At 47.5% G+C, this 17,443-nt stretch overlaps 1 protein-coding gene across 1 annotated transcript; it reads right to left on the bottom strand.

Annotated features, from left to right (window-relative positions):
- Window positions 1-608: 608 nt before the first annotated feature.
- On the bottom strand, window positions 609-10,228 carry EXOSC2 (exosome component 2). The gene is made up of 9 exons (XM_077851082.1): window positions 10,084-10,228; window positions 8,357-8,458; window positions 6,601-6,646; window positions 6,067-6,156; window positions 4,709-4,774; window positions 4,160-4,228; window positions 2,656-2,832; window positions 1,945-2,073; window positions 609-1,465 (listed from the first exon to the last, which is right to left on the bottom strand). Exons 1-9 carry the CDS (start codon window positions 10,203-10,205, stop codon window positions 1,385-1,387), a joined length of 882 nt encoding a protein of 293 aa, XP_077707208.1. The 5' UTR covers window positions 10,206-10,228; the 3' UTR covers window positions 609-1,384.
- Window positions 10,229-17,443: the final 7,215 nt, after the last annotated feature.

Raw genomic sequence — 17,443 nt, 5'->3', positions numbered from 1 at the left:
TGTTACACAGGACACTGGGACAGAAACAGTGATGTTAACTTCACATTTATAAATATATAAAAAAGGAATTCATGTATGTAAAACAAAATAGCACTTCACAGACTGCCTTTAAAAAAAAAAAAAAAAGGCGCCGCCTTCATTCAGCCCAGGGTGTGATCCTGGAGACCCGGGATCGAGTCCCATGTTGGGCTCCCTGCGGGGAGCCTGCTTCTCCCTCTGCCTGTGTCTCTGCCTCTCCCTGTGTCTCTTGTGAATAAAAAAAAAAAAAAAAAAATGCTTCCCAAACCTGAATCAGAGTACCATTTCTACAGTCATTAGGAAAACCAATGCAGAGGAAATTCTAGCTTTCTTCAGGGAGAACTTCAACCTGTTTTTAACCCTGAATTATTACAAAGTTAACACATTACTACTTCAATCACAGGAGGAAAAAGAGTTCTTTTCGCATCTGCATTTCTTAGTCTGTTTTCATGTTCCTCAGAGAACCCTGAACATTATTCTATCATCAGTTACTCAGCTTCTGACAAATCACTCTTAAAGGCAGATCAGATTAAGGCAGCTTGGCGTAGATATCCTTGAATCTATCACTACAAGGAACATGCAATGGGAAATGAGATTCTAACCAAGCAAAGGCTGCTTGGTTGACTTTATTCTTCCATTCTACTGCTGAATGTTACTAAGTACACAGGCACCTGGGTGGCTCAGTTGGTTAAGTGTCCAACTCTTGATTTCAGCTCAGGTCATGATCTCAGGGTCATGAGATTCAGCCCCGCACTGGCTCTGCACTGGGCATGGAGCCTGCTTAAGGTCCCCAACCCTCCCATCCCCACTGGCTCTCTTGGTCTCAACAACAAAAAAAGTTACTAACTATATTCTTCAATGTTGCACTTGAGCTGCAGAGGGGGAACAGAGTCCAAAACACAATTTTGGGGTCAGGGAGGCTGTGTTTTTTATAGGGGCAATTTCATGGGGGCATTGTGCCTTGTGAATTGATGGTCAGTAGAAGAAAAGGATTCTCCAGCATTCCTGAATAGCAGTCCATTTGGCTGCAACACTGTGTGCTTTTAAAGGCTTGAAAGTTAATTAAAAAAAAAAAAAATAGGAATAATAATAACAAAACTTTGAAAAATAAAAATAAAAGCCTGAAACTACCCTTAGTGCTGGACTCTGTGGGCGACCCAAGGGGCTGGTAGCACTTCCCCCAGGCTTCGCCCTAGAATAGCCAAGACCCAGGTCTTTGGACCAGAGGCAGCCTGATGTAGGTCAAGTGATGAGTGTCACAGCTCTCCACAGAGCCACATATGGGACCCCAGATCAGATTCTTCACTTCCACTTTTCAAACTGCTCCGGTCAGGTGCACACTGTCCTGTCCTTCAGATGTCTCTCCTCACCCTTCTTGTTCTAAAAGCCTCTGGCGTGTTTCCATAACAACTTCCTCCATTATTTCTGGCTTTAAGAGGTCTTTGATCTAAAAAAGAAAAGAAAAAAGTATTTGTTCAGAAAAGACACCAACCATAAGCATCAAGCCAATCCAGAGGCAGAAACCAAGCATGGTTACCATAAACCTTCTATATCCCTTTCATTTTCTTTTAAAGATTTATTTATTTAAAAAAAAATTAAAAATAAAGATTTATTTATTTTAGAGAATGAGAGAGAATGCACAAGTGGGGAAAGAGGCAGAGAGAGAAGGATGGAGAATTCCAAGCAGGCTCTGTGCTGAGCGCAGAGCCCCAAATCCTTAGACTGACACTAGACACCCGAACAGTACAAGTATCTTGGGGAAAGATCTACCAGACACTTGATAGGGCTGTCCAGCAGATCAATTCCTACCGCTGGACATGGTGAAGGTATCTGGGAGATGTGCCTGCAATCCCTGAGGGAGCATAAACACTCACTGTCAACTTACAGATCCATGAAAACAAGTGAAGGCGTGGCTGGATGGAGTACCTGATGTGGAAGGGACGCCTCGTAGCAATACAGGATGCTGGTATCATACAGCATCATCCTCTGAGTGACCAGCGAGACGATGCAGTTCCGGAGCCGGGAGATCACCTCTCGGTCGGCGAGGGAGATGGGCTACCAGTGGGGAGGCAAAGGTAAACAATTAGAACTGAAGTCCATGAACAGTCACAGCAAATCACAGAAATCGTTTATAACTTCAGCTCGATCCCTCCGGGACTCCAAACCAATCAACTGCTAACTCCAAGGGAGATTAAAAAGGATGGCTCTTCAGCTGCTATTACCCTGCAACCTGCCACCTCTGCCAACAGAGATCAAGCCAGTTCCATTTTAGCTCTTCAGGAGAGAAGGCCAGATCATGCTATGAAGACCCCTCAACGGAGACTCAAACCCAGACTACAGCAAATACATGGTTTAAAACAACCAACTATGGGGGTGCCTGGGTGGCTCAGTTGGTTAAGTGTCCAGCTGTTAAGGTTTCAGCTCAGGTCATGATCCCAGAGTCAAGGGACAGAGCCGCACGTCAGGCTCTGCACTCAACACGGAGTCTGCTTGAGATTCTCTCTCCCTCTGCCCCTCCCTCCACTTGTGCATGCGCTCTCCCTCTCAAATAAATAATCTTTAAAAAATAAAAAAATTCAAACAGCCAGCCCTACCGAGCCCAGATGTACAGAGACGGCAGCGGCAATGCTCACTCACCTCCAGGTGTGCTGTGAAGCCCCCCGTGTCTTCTTCCTTGTGCTCAGGTGTGGGGTAGATCCAGATGAAGCCATTGTTACCCAGAATCACCGAGGCACCACAGGGCAAGTCATGGAAGTGAGTCTTCTGCCGTTTCACTAGGGAGGGGGAAACCTGGACCAAAACTCCCTGGCCCAGCTAAAGAAAGAGGGCACAAACCGAGTCACTGAAGGTTTATCAGTGAAGTGCATGAAAAGCAAACCACAGAACACACATCCTAGTTATGGCAGGACTAGGGCCACTCCTATTAATGACTGTAGTCCCGGGTGTACACACACTGTTAATTACTCCCAGAGAACACTTCCGAATGCAGAGGTGGTTTATGCGCTCCAAGAGAAGGTGACTTTCAATACTCCTCTCATTCTTCTGCCCTTAGCATTATATTCGAATCTGGGCTTGGTGTGCTGGTAGTTGGAGAAGCTGGAGCTCATGAGGACGTGAGTCCAAGCCTCTTGTGAGCCAAGGTGCGCTGTTCTGTTCCACCTCTATCCCAGTCACCTACTGTGCCTTTGAGATGTGTGCTATGTGCCACTGGGCAAGGGGAGTGGCCAAGGGCTGGATGCAAAACCATCCCTGATCCTGGGAGGGCAGCTCAAGTCCCCAGCCCGCTGAGGGAGGGTCTGCAGTACCCAGGCCTGTGAGGGTGAGCGAAGACAGCACAGCTGTTCCACCTCCTGCTCCAAGGCTGTGAGTGTGGTGACTGTAGCCACTCCACAAGGAAACACGCTTCTGTGCCACTCAGGAAATGAAAAGGTTCGCCCACATAAAGCCAAAAGACTAATAAATCATAATCTGTTTTAGAAAATATGGTATCGTGGGACGTTGGGGTGGCTCAGTCGGTTCGGCACCTGGCTCTTGGTTTTGGCTCGGGTCATGATCTCGGGTTTGTGGGATCCGTGCTCATCGAGGAGTCTGTCTCTCTCTCCCTCTGCCCCAACCCCCACCCCCCCCGCCACGTGCATGCTCTCTTGCTAAAATAAGTGAATCTTTAAAAGAAGTATGCAGTCATTAAAACAGCAAGAGCCTCAATGTAACTTCATACAAGAAAGCAGTGACATTTCATTTAAGCTCAAGTGGCAAACCAATCTTTCCCAGTAATGACATCCATTTTATTGACTGGACATTTGGCTAGAGCCAAGGCCATCAGGTTTTGCTCCTAGTACAGCCTCTTAGCCCTGCCCCATCACAAAGCTGCAGAGCCCCTGGGAGCAAGCAGAGACAGCAGAGCCGCAGAGCCCATGGTCCTAGGAGCTCTTCTGCCACAACAATCTCTGTGAGAACAGAAGCTGTCACCTGTTACAATGCTACTGACCCACGACCATGTGAACCACCCAGTTTGTGGGATGCCAGCCCATAATGCTTAACTTCCAGGGCTCTTTAGGGCCAAACTCCAGAGAGCACTGGGGATTCAGAAAAGGGTTTCAAGTCTCAGTCAGCATCCAGGAATAGCAAGAGCCCAACTTACTTTTCCGTATTTCAGACTCCTTGTGTGCAGAGAGACCGCGCCATCAGAGAACACCGCCTGTACCTCGGCCTGGCCAGACTAATAAAGGAACAATACTCTCATGGCTCCTGCCTTCCCCGGGCCCTTGGCCTCACCTCTCCATCCTTTTCTCCCATCCCCAACAGCCCCACTCGCAGCCTTAGACAGACCCAGAGGACACCACTGCGACCTAACCTCTCCCCCTTGGTTCTCTTACGTATCTTGACATAATACCTCTTCTACTCCCTGGATAAAAGCGCTAACATGGTTAAGAAAAGTTGAGTCTAACTTAAAGCACAGGCCACCATGAGGAACAACCCCAAAGAAATGACCAAGGCAACAGGTCTGAACAAGGGCTAAAGAGCCCGGCTGGGTGAAGGAGATGGAGAAAGGCTGCAGCAGAGCCCATGAAACTTGATCTAGGAGCCAGATCCCCACCAGGACTATCGGTCTCCAGTAGGAGACATACGCCAAAAGCCCCATCTCCCAGCTTCACACAGAACGAGATGCTGTAAGGCAGATGCAGGATACACTGATGAGGTCCCCTTCCTGCAAGAAACCTCTCATTGCCAGCTCGTCTTCTGCAGATCTTCTCCTCTGAAACACACAGAGATGACATGACTTAAGTCAGATCCTGCAGAACAATCTCTCTCCTCTTCTTTTTCAATTCCTCCTGAGAGCTTTGGGGCCAGCCATAGTACTCAGACACTATAGTAGGTAAACAGTGTCATTCAAGGAAAACCAGAGCGATCACCACTACTTTCCATTTTACAGGCCTTCCCACAGCTCCTCCACTCTTTCCTCCCCGCCCCCCCTTCTCTGGACAGTATTCCCACTCCTTTCATGCTACTGAAAACCCTCCCAATCCTGCCCAGCCTCCGTTCTCACACTCACCTCCTGTGGCAGCCCTCCATGCTCCAGCAGGACCAGACTAGCTCTGGCTTGACTCTATCTTTACTCACACATTTCCCATTAGCTCAGATTCCCTGTGAAATTCCATTCATTCTTCAGGGATCAATTCTAAGGCCCCTATTTCATACAAGCATCTCCTAGTGAAATCACTCACTCCTTTTGTACAGACACTTGTTTATTCTTTGACTGCCAGGTATTTAGATGTTATCTCGCTTCCCCTGCTAATCTGTGCACTTTGAGGAACTGAGCTGAGCCTCCTTTATCTTGCGTTCTCCAGAGAACCTAGCACAGTGAGCCCCTCTGAACATACATGCTGGACTGAAGAGAAACCACAGCATTTTACAAAAGACTACCCCTTAGGTACTGCAGTTGTCTGGAATAACCAAATGCCACTCAATTTATGAAAAGCTAATCTAAACACAACTTTTCAAGGAACACCTTCACCATGCAAAGCTGATACACCCAGAAAAGGAAAATGAGCCCCAAGCATCTGAGAGCCTCTCTTCTCTCTTTTGGGCTCACTCCCCAAGGCTGTTCCAGATCCTACCACATAGCAACTGCTGCTTATGTTGGAAGGCCTGGGCCAAGTGAAAAGCCTACATGTACCTCCAGGCAGCAAATCTCACAGGAAATAAACACAAGTAAAAGAGGAAACCTCGGGATCCCTGGGTGACTCAGCGGTTTAGCGCCTACCTTCGGCCCACGGCATGATCCTGGAGTCCCAGGATCGAGTCCCACATCAGGCTCCCTGCATGGAGCCTGCTTCTCCCTCTGCCTGTGTCTCTGCCTCTCTCTCTCTCTCTCTCTCTCTGTGTGTGTGTGTGTGTGTGTGTCCTCTCATGAATAAATAAATAAACTCTTAAATTAAAAAAAAAAAAAAGAGGCAACCTCAGCATAAAGCAAGAGTTCCCTAGTGGAGCAACAGACCCCAGAGCTTTTGCTAGCAAACTATGTAAATCCAGCCTGGAGACCCGTACCAGCTCTCCTCCAGGAAGGTTCATGGATGACAGGAGCAAGACTGAATCCAGCCTAGAATTGGTCTCCACCTTCCACCTCTTCTGTTGAACCTACAGAGAAATTTCACAATTGGACACAGACTCCAGGGGCAAGAACTCACATTGTTAAGTGACCAATAATCCCCAATACAACACACCAACTGTTTACATCAAAGGGCACATAAGAGGCACCTGGCTGGTTCAGTCAGTTAAGCGTCTGCCTTTAGCTCAGGTCATGATCCCAGAGTCCTGAGATCAAGGAACCCTATGTCTGGCTCTCTGCTCAGCGGGAGTCTGCTTCTCCCTCTCCTTCTGCCCCTACTCCTGCTTGTGCTCAACTTTGGAGCAGTGTGCTCTTTCTCTCTCTTAAATAATAAATAAAACCTTTAAAAAGGGGGAGGCACATAAGAGTCAAATGCAATGAGTGCCCCATTTACTTAACTACAGAGAGTGACTATCCCACTCAATCACCAGCTTGCTTTTACTTTGTAAAAACCAATCTGATACCAACTTTACCTCTGTGATTCTCCCCACCACAATGTCTCCTACTTCACCATTATATCTGAAAGATAAAACAGGTCATCCATCAGTGAAGAGACCTTATTACAAGACTAAACACCACTGGAGATTTCAGTTCAACAGCATGAGGGCTTGGATTAGGCACTAGTATGAAGTATGGTAAATTCACATAACTGTGCTTTTCTGACTTACTTCCAGGAACTCGTAACTTCAAACATTCCTACATGTAGGAATAGTCTCCATTAACTATTTTGGACAAACCATTTATTCCAAGTAGTTCGTTAAGCCTGAAACCCCTATTTTGTTAATTACATAACACCAGTACGCGTGGAATATTTCCTAGTGGGCTTTGGAACACAGATGGCTTCTGTATCAGCAAAGGAGACTGAGACAGGACCCCACTCAAACCAGTCCACTCAGGTCTCCACCAGCCACAGGGTTGTCGACTCCCATCCCTGTGCTAGTTCCTTATCCCAATTCTAATGATGAGGTGTTCCATGCTGTGAACCTCTTCTCTGTCGGCCCACGCTCACCTTTTGGTGAGCTCATCCAAAGTAATGACTTTAAATACCACTGAGGACTATGCCATTCTCCTGAATTGCAGTCTAGTCAACTGCTGGCTACCTAGCATCTCTATTTACCTGACTAATAAGCATTTCTGAATGTCACCAATCTAAAGCAAAGCTTTCCAGCAGCCCCTGCCCAGCCAGTGAAGCCTCAATAAACGGCAAAACCATTCCTCAAGTTGCTCAAGCCAAAAATCTTGGGAGTCTTTGGAGGGATACTTGATTTCTCTCCCTTTCCATCTCTCTCTCTCTCATGTTCCAGGACACATCTAGCAGCTAATCCCACTGGCTCCACCTTTGAAATATACACAGAAATAAAAGGCATCCAAACTGGGAAAGGAAGAAGTAAAACTATGTCTATTCACACACATGGTCCAATATATGGAAAATCCCAAAGAATACTAAACCCAACACACTTACATGATTTAAAAAAAAAGGGGGGGGGGGCAAAACAAAAAAACTCAGAACACAAAATGTATGCAGAATCCGCCATTACTACCCACTTCTACTGCTACCTTAGTCCAAGCCACCATCACTTCAGATGATAAAAACAGTCCATTAATCGTCTCTCTAAGCATGTGTTCCCCCTCAATCTCTCCTAGCAGCCAGAGTGAATTTATTAAGACAGAAATTCAGACCATGTCCCTCTTCTGTTCCACCCTCCCAGTGGCATCCCAGACTATATAAAGTGGAAGTCAAAATGCCTATCTGTGGAAAAAAAAAAAGAAAATGCCTATCTGTGCTACAAGGCAGGCTGTCTGCCCACCTCGGCTCTCTACCTGCATCTTCTCCTGCATTCCCCCACCCTTGCTCACAAGGTTCCAAACCCACCGGTTTCCTTTCTGGAGCTAACCTTTATTGAGCCCTTCTAGGTAGTAGGCCCTGAGCTAAGTACTTTACATGTCTTATTTCAATGAATTCTAGTGAAAATCCTACAAGGTAGATCATGCTATTACCCTCAATTTGCAGAGGAGGTAACCAAGGTTTGGAGAGGTCAAGTAATGTGGGGATCCTTGGAAGCCCACACTTAACTACAGTCACCTATACCCTTTCTATATAGTCATGTTCAAAATCACAGACCTGCTAAATGATAAAGCAGGTGGGGGTAAGGGGTACTTTGTGGCAGAAAAGACCTGGCTGGTAACCTGAATGGCGCAAGAAAGAGAATACACACCTTTTGTTCTCACCTGGTTTTCAAAGCTTTCACACATATCAACTTGTTTACCCTCTCCACTGAGCCAGCCACAGATGCAATGAGCTTCTCTTCCCCCATGTAAGTTCCATGGCCCCTGTTTTGAGAGTAGGATACAAAATATACGATGGTAAGAGTTGACCTCTCCCCCCAAGAATAATATATTCTTTTTTTTTTTAAGATTTTATTTATTTATTCATGAGAGACAATGAGAGGCAGAGACACAGGCAGAGGGAGGAGCAGGCTCCCCATGGGGAGCCCAATGTGGCACTCGATCCCAGGGCCCGGGACCATGACCTAAGCCAAAGGCAGATGCTCAACTGCTGAGCCACCCAGGCGTCCCCAAGAACAATATGTTCTTAACAGGCTCCTCCTGCCTTTAAAGCCCGGTTTGTCTCTCTGCCCAAAACACTCCTTCTTTAAAGAGCTGCACAGACATCTCCCTTGTCCTACTCAAGTCTACTGAAATGTCACTTTCTCTATCTGGCCTATCTAACTTTTTTAAGTCATTTACAATAGTTACCACCCCACTGCCACCACCTCCACAATATTTCCAACCACATTCCACCTACCCTGCTCAACTTTCCATTTTCCCCACTGAATTTATCACCAAACATACTAACTTGTTTGTCGTGCTTACTGTTTATCTGTTTCGAAATATAAATAACATGAGAGAGTTCTACTTTGGTCACAGTCCTGCTCCAACTGCACATAAGACAAACATATACTTCATTCATGAATGAAGGACACTTAAGATTCCTTAGGATCCAATAACCTCAAACTAAAAGGTTCAAGAGCAATGTTGTAAATGCTGTAACACCCCTCCCCCCACCCAAAGGCTGAAATACCACTAGTGTTTACCTATAATGGTGAGTTCTGCTTCTTTGTTTTTAAGAGAAAGAAAAAGGAGGGGGAGAGATGGAGAGAGAATCTCAAGCGTGGGGGGGGACGGGGACGGGGAGGGGGCGCAGAGGCTCCATCTCAGGACGCTGAGATCACACCTGAGCCAAAATCAAGAGTCAGACACTTAACCGACTGAGACGCTTCTTTTCTTAAATTATTTCCTCATGTAATCCTCACTTCCTTATCAAATAGTCACTGTTATTATCACAGTGATAATACATTATGAGGAAACTGACCTCGGAGAGGAAATACAACTTAGCTTATAAATATGTGACGGTACAGGGCTGGAACCCCAATTGTCTGGCTCAAGAGCCTGCACTCTCAACTACACATATTGTACTGCCTTCAGGTTCAACGTGTAGATTTGGGTGCATGTAGCACAATATATTGTGTATGCCCTACGCCCAAACAATTACTACTTTCAAAACCGAGCACCTGGCTAACAGATGCCGAGAGAAGAGGCCGGGTCAGGAATGCCCACTGGTCCCTCTTCTTAACACTGGAAAGAGGCCCCTGCTCCTAACCTTCCCCAGTTCTGCAGATTTCCCACGAAGAAGGCGATCGGGGCCTCAGGCAGAGAACCCAGGAGTCCTTGACACCAGTGGTCGGGACAGAAGGGTTACCAAGGACTGAGGCAAACGGAGACGGAGACACACAAGGTGCGCAGAGTAAGAAGCCCGAGGCCTTGCAAACATGGGGGCGGGAATGCTCAACTGTGCCCTGCGTCCGGCGGGTGCTCACATGTAAGGGAACAGAGGCCACGTGCAGAGAGCCCAGCAGCTGCCCTTTGGGGCCGCGAGTCCCCAAGTCCCCACGTACCGCATGAATCCCGTGTCCGTGGTGATCGTGTCCCCCGGAACCACCAGATGTTTCTTGGTATCGCGGCCCACGCTCTCGCTAAGAGGCTTGCGAGCAACGGGAAGCCTCATCTCCATCGCCATCTTGGCGCCAAAGAATGGCGCAGGCGCAGTTCGGCCTGGAATCGCGACATCCGGCTCCGCAATTCCCGGCCTTCGCACGGGTCTCAGAGCGGCCGCCAATGGGAACGCACAGTTCGGTGGCCATGTTTACTCTTGGCAACCATTAGGTTAACATGAAGGGAATGAGGGAGCCAAGTTGCCATTTTTACTATTGGCAAGGCTCCACCTACAGATCAATGAAATATCAGGTTTCGGAGCGTTCGATTTTTTTTCACCAAAAATCTCTCCGTAATCATCATCCTATTCATTGTTTACCAGGGTTAGAGGTAATTGAGAAATGGGCCTGTGAGTTACCTTCCAACTCTAAGTTGCTAAAATGTGATTCTTCGGTACGAGAGAGCTCGGGAGACTGGGGATGGCATCTACAGAAAACACTCATTGGGAAAAAAAAAAAAAGAGGTCCTTTTCATACTGTTCCTCGTAGCCCCAGTATACTGCATTACTGCCTCCTCGTGGGTGCTCCTTCAGCACCAACCATCCACCTCTACCCCCAAACAGTACTCCAGATGCTGGTTCTGTTCTTAATAACTTCTTTTGAATGAGCTGATTTACTCTGACTTAAAAAGAAAACCGCCCAAGAAAATATACAAAGCTTGCAAGGCGGGTGTATTTTATAGGGTGAATACGTGGCTTTATCTCCGTGTCCTGTTCAATAGGAGCATTTGCCTCCTCCCTTCTCCCTGCCTCCCACTACCCTATCCCTTCTCCTTGTCCTACATGGTTCATAGCATCCACAACAAACTGCGTTTCGACCTCAGGGAATTGGAGCTGATGATTCTTTATGCACAAAGACCCTTAAGAGGATTAAATAACTTGCATCAGCCACACACACTATGCTCAGTAAATCAGGTCCACTGCCTCCTGAAGATCCATCAGACCAGTTGCTTGATTAGTCTCCAAATAGACAACATTTCTTTATTTTTTTAAAGATTTTATTTATTTATTCATGACAGATACAGAGAAAGAGAGAGAGAGGCAGAGACAGAGGCAGAGGGAGAACCAGGCTCCATTCAGGGAGCCTGATGTGGGACTCGATCCCAGGTCTCCAGGATCACGCCCTGGGCTGAAGGCGGCACCAAACCGCTGAGCTACCTGGGCTACCCCAACATTTCTTTCTAAGCAAAGCTCCCAACTATGCCTGTCAATCCTGCAAGGCAGTAAACGATATAAATTCTGGAGCCCCATGGGGCATGCACATACCAGACGCTTGCCTGGAGGAAGAGAGCTACAGAAGGGTGAGAAGATCCATCTGTTGAGTCTGGCCTCCGCCATAAGAGGGCAGTAGTGTCCTGTGAGCCAAGGTAACCCAGCCCGCTAGGGAGCTAGGCCTGGGAGTGTCCCTAGACTAAGAGTAGGGTACTCTTGACATCATCCACTTTCATCCCAAGAGAGATGGACATAACCTCAGCCCCTCCCATCCTCACAGTACCCACATTTAGGGGGCCTGTCACAGCATTGGGATTATGAATACTGTCTACTATAGAGTGGCTGATTCAGTGTCTGTCAAGAGCTGGCTTTCTGCTTCACAGACAACTGACTTCTCGCTGTTTCCTCATATGGCCCAGAAAGGGTGGAGAGTCTCCAGCGTATCTTTTATAAGGCACTAATTCCTTTTACAAGGGCTCCACCCTGGTGACCTCATCAGCTCCCAAAGGTCCCACCCCCTCATACTATTAACTTGGGGGTTAGATTTCAACACACGAACTTAGGAGTGACCGTTCAGTCCACTGCAGATACCTCTTTACAGAGGAAGAAACTAAGGGCCAAAGAAAATTAAAATTCACACAGCAGTTGGTGGCAAGGCCAGTGTTCCTTCCCACTGCACCCGCTTTACCCCAAACCCTGCACCATTTACCAAACACTTCTCAAGGGCCTTGTTGTTTGTTGGTGAATGCTCTACAAACATGTTACTTATTCCTCATGCTTGGCCCATCTTGGAGGTAGGAACTGCTATTCCTGATGGTCCCTTGGAATCTCTGAGTCCCACAACAGATCTGCAGTTGGGACTGGCACCCAAGACTCCCCACCAGTGCTGCTCTCTCTGCATTACACTTGCCCCTTTATACCATGTGGATAAATGGGCACCTGGATACAGAGTGCACATCCCAGAGGAGCTTATTAGGAATATGGATTCCTGGGACGCCTGGGTAGCTCAGTGGTTGAGCATCTGCCTTCAGCTCAGGGAGTGATCCCGGGATCCAGGATCGAGTCCTACATCAGGCTCCTTGCAGGGAGCCTGCTTCTCCCTCTGCCTATGTCTCTGCCTCTTTCTCTGTGTCTCTCGTGAATAAATAAATAAAACCTTATAAAAAAGGAATATGGATTCCTGAGCCCCATCTTGGGCATCGAGGTGCAACAAAGGTGGGGTCTTAGAAGCCTCTGAGTGTGTTTAACTCCCTCAGTGATTTGGATGGCCTATCAGGTCTAACATTCATCAATTGCCCCCACATCCACCTACCTCCAACCTGTGCACTTTCCTCAGGCCGCTCAGCCATCTCTTACCTGGGCACCACCTCCTGGCTTATCTCTGAGATTCTGCATTTGCCCCTCCTGCCATCCAATCTCCATATGGCAGCCAGAGTGAGCTTTTATTTTTAAATTTTTTAAAGATTTTATTTATTTACTCATGAAAGACACAGGCACAGGCAGAGGGAAAAGCAGGCTCCCTGCAGGGGACTTGATCCCAGGATCCCAGGTATCACTACCTAAGCCATTGGTAGACGCTCAGCCACTGAGCCACTCAGGTGCCCCAGAGTGAGCTCTTAAAACCACGTCAGGCTAAACCACTTTCCTGCTTAGGACACTTCTGGCAGCTTCCCTTCACACCAAGAATAAAATCCAAACTCATCTTCACTGGGCCCTGACTGTGTGACCTCGCTCCCCTAACCCCATCCCTTACTCCGCTGCAGCTAGATGTGCTGGTCTCATCTGGGTTCCATACACACCTCTCTGGTCGCCACCCCCAAGATCGGTGCACTTGAGGCGCTCTCTGCATGGAATTCTCTTCCCCTGGGCCTTTGTGTGGCTGGCTGCTCCTCCCCACTCAGACCTCAACTCAAATATTACCTCCTCAGAGGAGCCTTCCCTGATCACCTTCTCTGGAATAATCCTCAGTCTCTTTTTTTATCACTTGATCCTGTTTCATTTCTTGTCCCTGAATGTTCACGTTTGTTTGCTTATTTATTGCAGACTTCCTCTACTGGAACGTGAGGACTCCAAGAACCAGGGACTTTAGTTCTGTTCATCATGTATCATTCATTGTGTATCAGTGCTTGGACCTGAGGCCCCATCCACTCTCTGGAGACAGTAAACAAGGGACTCAGGGGTGGGACTTTCAAAAGCAAACCAACCAATTCAGAGCCCACACCCTCAACTACCTCCTTTATGGGGCTCACTGTGGGCCACTCTCCCCCTGCCCTAATCCCGCCAGGGGCCAGGTACCAGACAAGTAGGGACAGGCTCTATGCCCCAGAGCCCGCTGAAATTATTCAAATCAGCCAAACCTAAATCTGCTTACCCTGCCTCACCCACTCTTTCCCATGGAAACCATAGTAAAGTCTCCTTCCCCCCTCTGCCTCCTGGTCGACCCATGGGGCTCTCCGTGAGCACCTGCCTCTTGTTTGGGGAGGGAGTTGTGAGACTTACAAACTTCTTTCTTCATGATAGTCACTTCCACGTTTGCATGACTTTCCACACCCAGTTAAAACAAATCCTGCCCACCCTTACAAAAGCATGCAATAAATCCTTGGTGAGTAAGCGAATAAGCTTATTCAGGAAGCACTGGCTGTCATCCACCAGCGCCGCACTGGGGCTGCAGGGGCTGCAGAGCTGGTTCCTGTGCTGCCCCAGCGGCCGAGATGCTGAGTCAAGAGTTGAGGGTGGGGGGGACCCCGGAGGAGAGAAAGACCCTCCTGACAGTAGTGGCAGCAGAGTGAGTCTGGGAAAAGAAGGAACTGTTGACAACTTAGGTTGAGGGGACAACTTAAAGTAACCGACAAGGACATTTTGAAATATGTGACAGTAGAGGCTGCAGGGACTCTGGTCTGGAGCTCTTGCCCCTGTCTTCCCACTGACTTTACTTTGTACTCTATTACAATGCTACAAGCAATTGCAGAAATGGTCTAGTCAGAGATGTGCACAAAGATTTCTACACATGGACTCTCATCAAAGTATGACTTCTTCCCCTAAAAACCTTGGAAATGGCCTTAATATCTATGCATGTCCATGAGTTTGTTGATAGTTCTTCAATCGAAAGATGAGGTCTGGGGCAGCCCCTGTGGCACAGCGGTTTGGCGCCACCTGCAGCCCAGGGTGTGATCCTGGAGACCATGGATCGTGTCCCACGTCAGGCTCTCTGCATGGAGCCTGCTTCTCCCTCTGCCTGTGTCTCTGCCTCTGTGTGTGTGTGTGTGTGTGTGTGTGTGTGTGTGTATTATGAACAAATAAATAAAATCTTAAAAAAAAAAAAAGATGAGGTCTGTGCTTCCTCCCCTTGGCTGCTCCGACAGATAGCATATGTCAGAAGTGCCTCTATGTCACCCCATAGAGGGTGTCTAGAGGAGGGGGATGTGCACTCTGTGGAAAGAAGCCTGAGGTGTCTGCTGGAAATGCAAGCACGAGGATAGGTGGGACTGGACCAAACAGCTGCCACCTGCTTCTCTTGGAGCACTTGCCTTTGAAGCCCTGAGCCAACCTGCAAGAAGTCTGACTTCCCCGAGGCAGCTACATTGCAGGAAGCAGTCAGAGTCAGCATGGGTGCTAATCAGCCACCATCCATAACTTTTCCCACCAGCCATTGACATTTGTCCCAGCAGGCCAGCTCTGAGGTGGGAAGGAAGCTGAACATTTAGGATATTTGTTCCTCCATTTCAAGAGATCCAAGGATAATGGATATAGCAAAGGGTAGGAAAAGAGGAGGTGGGCAGCTGCCTCAGATGCCCTCTGGGGGGATGTTCAGCGGGGTGGGTGGTAGAAGAAGCTACAACCCTTCTTACCTACCAAAGGCATCCTTGTATTAACAATAGCTTCCATTAATTGAGCATTTATTCTGTGCCAGGCACCAGGTCATATGCTTTATTCATTAATATACATTTTCTCAATCCTCACAACATCCTTTTCCATTTGAGGAAACTGAGGCATAGAGACGCTAATTGACTTTCCTCCAGTCACAATAGCCAGGGAAGCACAGAGCAGGGTTTCAAATTCAGACCAGGTGCCTCTACCTAGAATTCTCTACTCCTGGAGTTCCTGAATCATGCAATAAGGAAAAAAAGAAAGAAAGAAAAGAAAAAACATCTTGATTGGAAAGAAAGAAGTAAAACTGTCTCTGTTCACTGACAACATGATCAGTTACAGAAGTCCTAAGGAATCTACAAAAAAGTTTCTAGAATGAGTAAGCAAGTTTTGCAAGCCTGAAGAATAGAAGGTCAGTACACTGCATCCCTGTGAGATATGCAGAAAGCCCTTTGCACCGACCCTGTGGACTGACTGGGATGTGGTTGGCCCACTGGTCACAAGCATGGCTTCTGGGGTCAGCAGCCATGGCCAAAACTGCTCTGCCACTCATGGCTGGGTGACATGGGCAAACGATTTACTTTCTAGCTCCGTTTTCTTCCACTTCAAGTGGATATTAGTAGTGCATCAGGGAGGAAAAAAGAGCATCAGCTTCACAAATTTGTGGGGAGGATTCCCAGAATAAATGCACTTAAATCCCTAAGGCCAGAAACTGCCTGCTGTGGTGTTTGCATGCTTTTGTGGGGAGGAGGGGGGTGTGCACTCTGTGGAAAGAGGCCTGAGGTGTCTGTTGGGAATGCAAGCACGATAAGACACTAGGCCTTTGGTATCAGACCTTCCAGCAGCATGCACTTCTTCAGGACTCCATTCCCCTCTGCTCACCCTCATCTCTCCTGCACCACACCCTTCCACAGGTCCGCGGCAGGCACAACAAATGCACTTTAGCCTGCAATGACAGCTCGCTGCCACCAGGTGGGTTCTGGAGCCTGGGCTGTGGACCCTGTGCTCTGGAACCTGGACTTCGCAGAATGGAATTACCGAGAGCCATGTGGATTTTTTTTTTTTAAGATTTTATTTTATTTTTTTAAGACTTTATTTATTTATTGATAAAGACACAGAGAGAGAGGCAGAGACATAGGCAGAAGGATAAGCAGGCTCCCTGCAGAGACTCCGATGCAGGGACTTGATCAAGGACCCCAGGATCATGAACTGAACCCAAGGCAGATGCTCAACCATTGATCCACCCAGATGCCTTGAGCCATGTGGATTTTTGATCAGAGGCCCCACTGACTTCTCTGAAGTCTGACTCCTAAAGGAGGCCAGCAGATATTCTTTGGGAATATCCGAAGCTCCAAATGGGGGTGATCTGCACATAAAAGTGCAAATTCAAGTGTCTTCAGGTGTATGTGCGCCTGTGTGCACACATACATGGCTAAAAGATGCATAGAGATGTGCCTGTGGGATGCCAGTGAGCTGAAAGGGTGACCCTCACAACCAGCATGTGCTGGAGTACAGGTGTGAACTCACACTCCCCAGTGTGCACACCTCCTCTTGGCCAAGAGGTGCTGGACAGGAGAGCCAGTGCCTGGCCCCGCATGGAGGGCCTTCCTGCTCTTTCTTCTCCCTCAAGGAAAGTCTGGAAATGGGTCCCCAGAGCATTTGGAAATTCTAGGCATTGGGAGAGCACCTGGTGGCCATCTTGGTCCACTCCCATGGGCTGCTTGAATTCTCTCAAGTTATTCATGAAAATGAAAAAAAAAAAGAAGTAAGTAAATCTTTACTTGGGGGAAGTAACAATGTGAGACGCCAATGTTTGAGAGTCAGCTGGAAGCCTGAGGGATATGCTCAGCCCCTTCAGAGATTCCCGGTTGCTTTGAATGGTGGCCATCTCTTTAGGAGCTGACATCCCAGTTGTGACAGAGAATTTTCCTTTGGGGAGGGCATAATGGTGACTTTCAAAGCAGTGAAACAACTCTCCCCTCTCCAGTTCCTAAGCACTTTCCGTATTTCCTTTTCATGCAGATCAATGTGTCGACCCCTTCAGATGCTAAGTGATAAATGTTCCAAGTAATTTTTATTTTAGAATACAAGAGAGGTACAAATGTATTTACAGTCGTACATATACAATCAAATAATATATATCACAGTTTCGTAAATATCATTTTAGATAACTATTTACAAAGTTA

The sequence above is a fragment of the Canis aureus genome, chromosome 16 (assembly GCF_053574225.1).
Source record: "Canis aureus isolate CA01 chromosome 16, VMU_Caureus_v.1.0, whole genome shotgun sequence".
Taxonomy (NCBI): domain Eukaryota; kingdom Metazoa; phylum Chordata; class Mammalia; order Carnivora; family Canidae; genus Canis; species Canis aureus.
This window is presented reverse-complemented; position numbering and strand designations above follow the sequence as displayed.

Coding starts and splice junctions, on each gene's coding strand:
- EXOSC2 (XM_077851082.1), bottom strand. CDS start 10,205: ATGGCGATGGAGATGAGGCTTCCCGTTGCTCGCAAGCCTCTTAGCGAG. Junction 4,775..6,066: donor ACCTTCCTGGAGGAGAGCTG/GTACGGGTCTCC, acceptor TGTGTGTTTCAG/AGGAGAAGATCTGCAGAAGA. Junction 1,466..1,944: donor AGGCGTCCCTTCCACATCAG/GTACTCCATCCA, acceptor TTTCTTTTTTAG/ATCAAAGACCTCTTAAAGCC.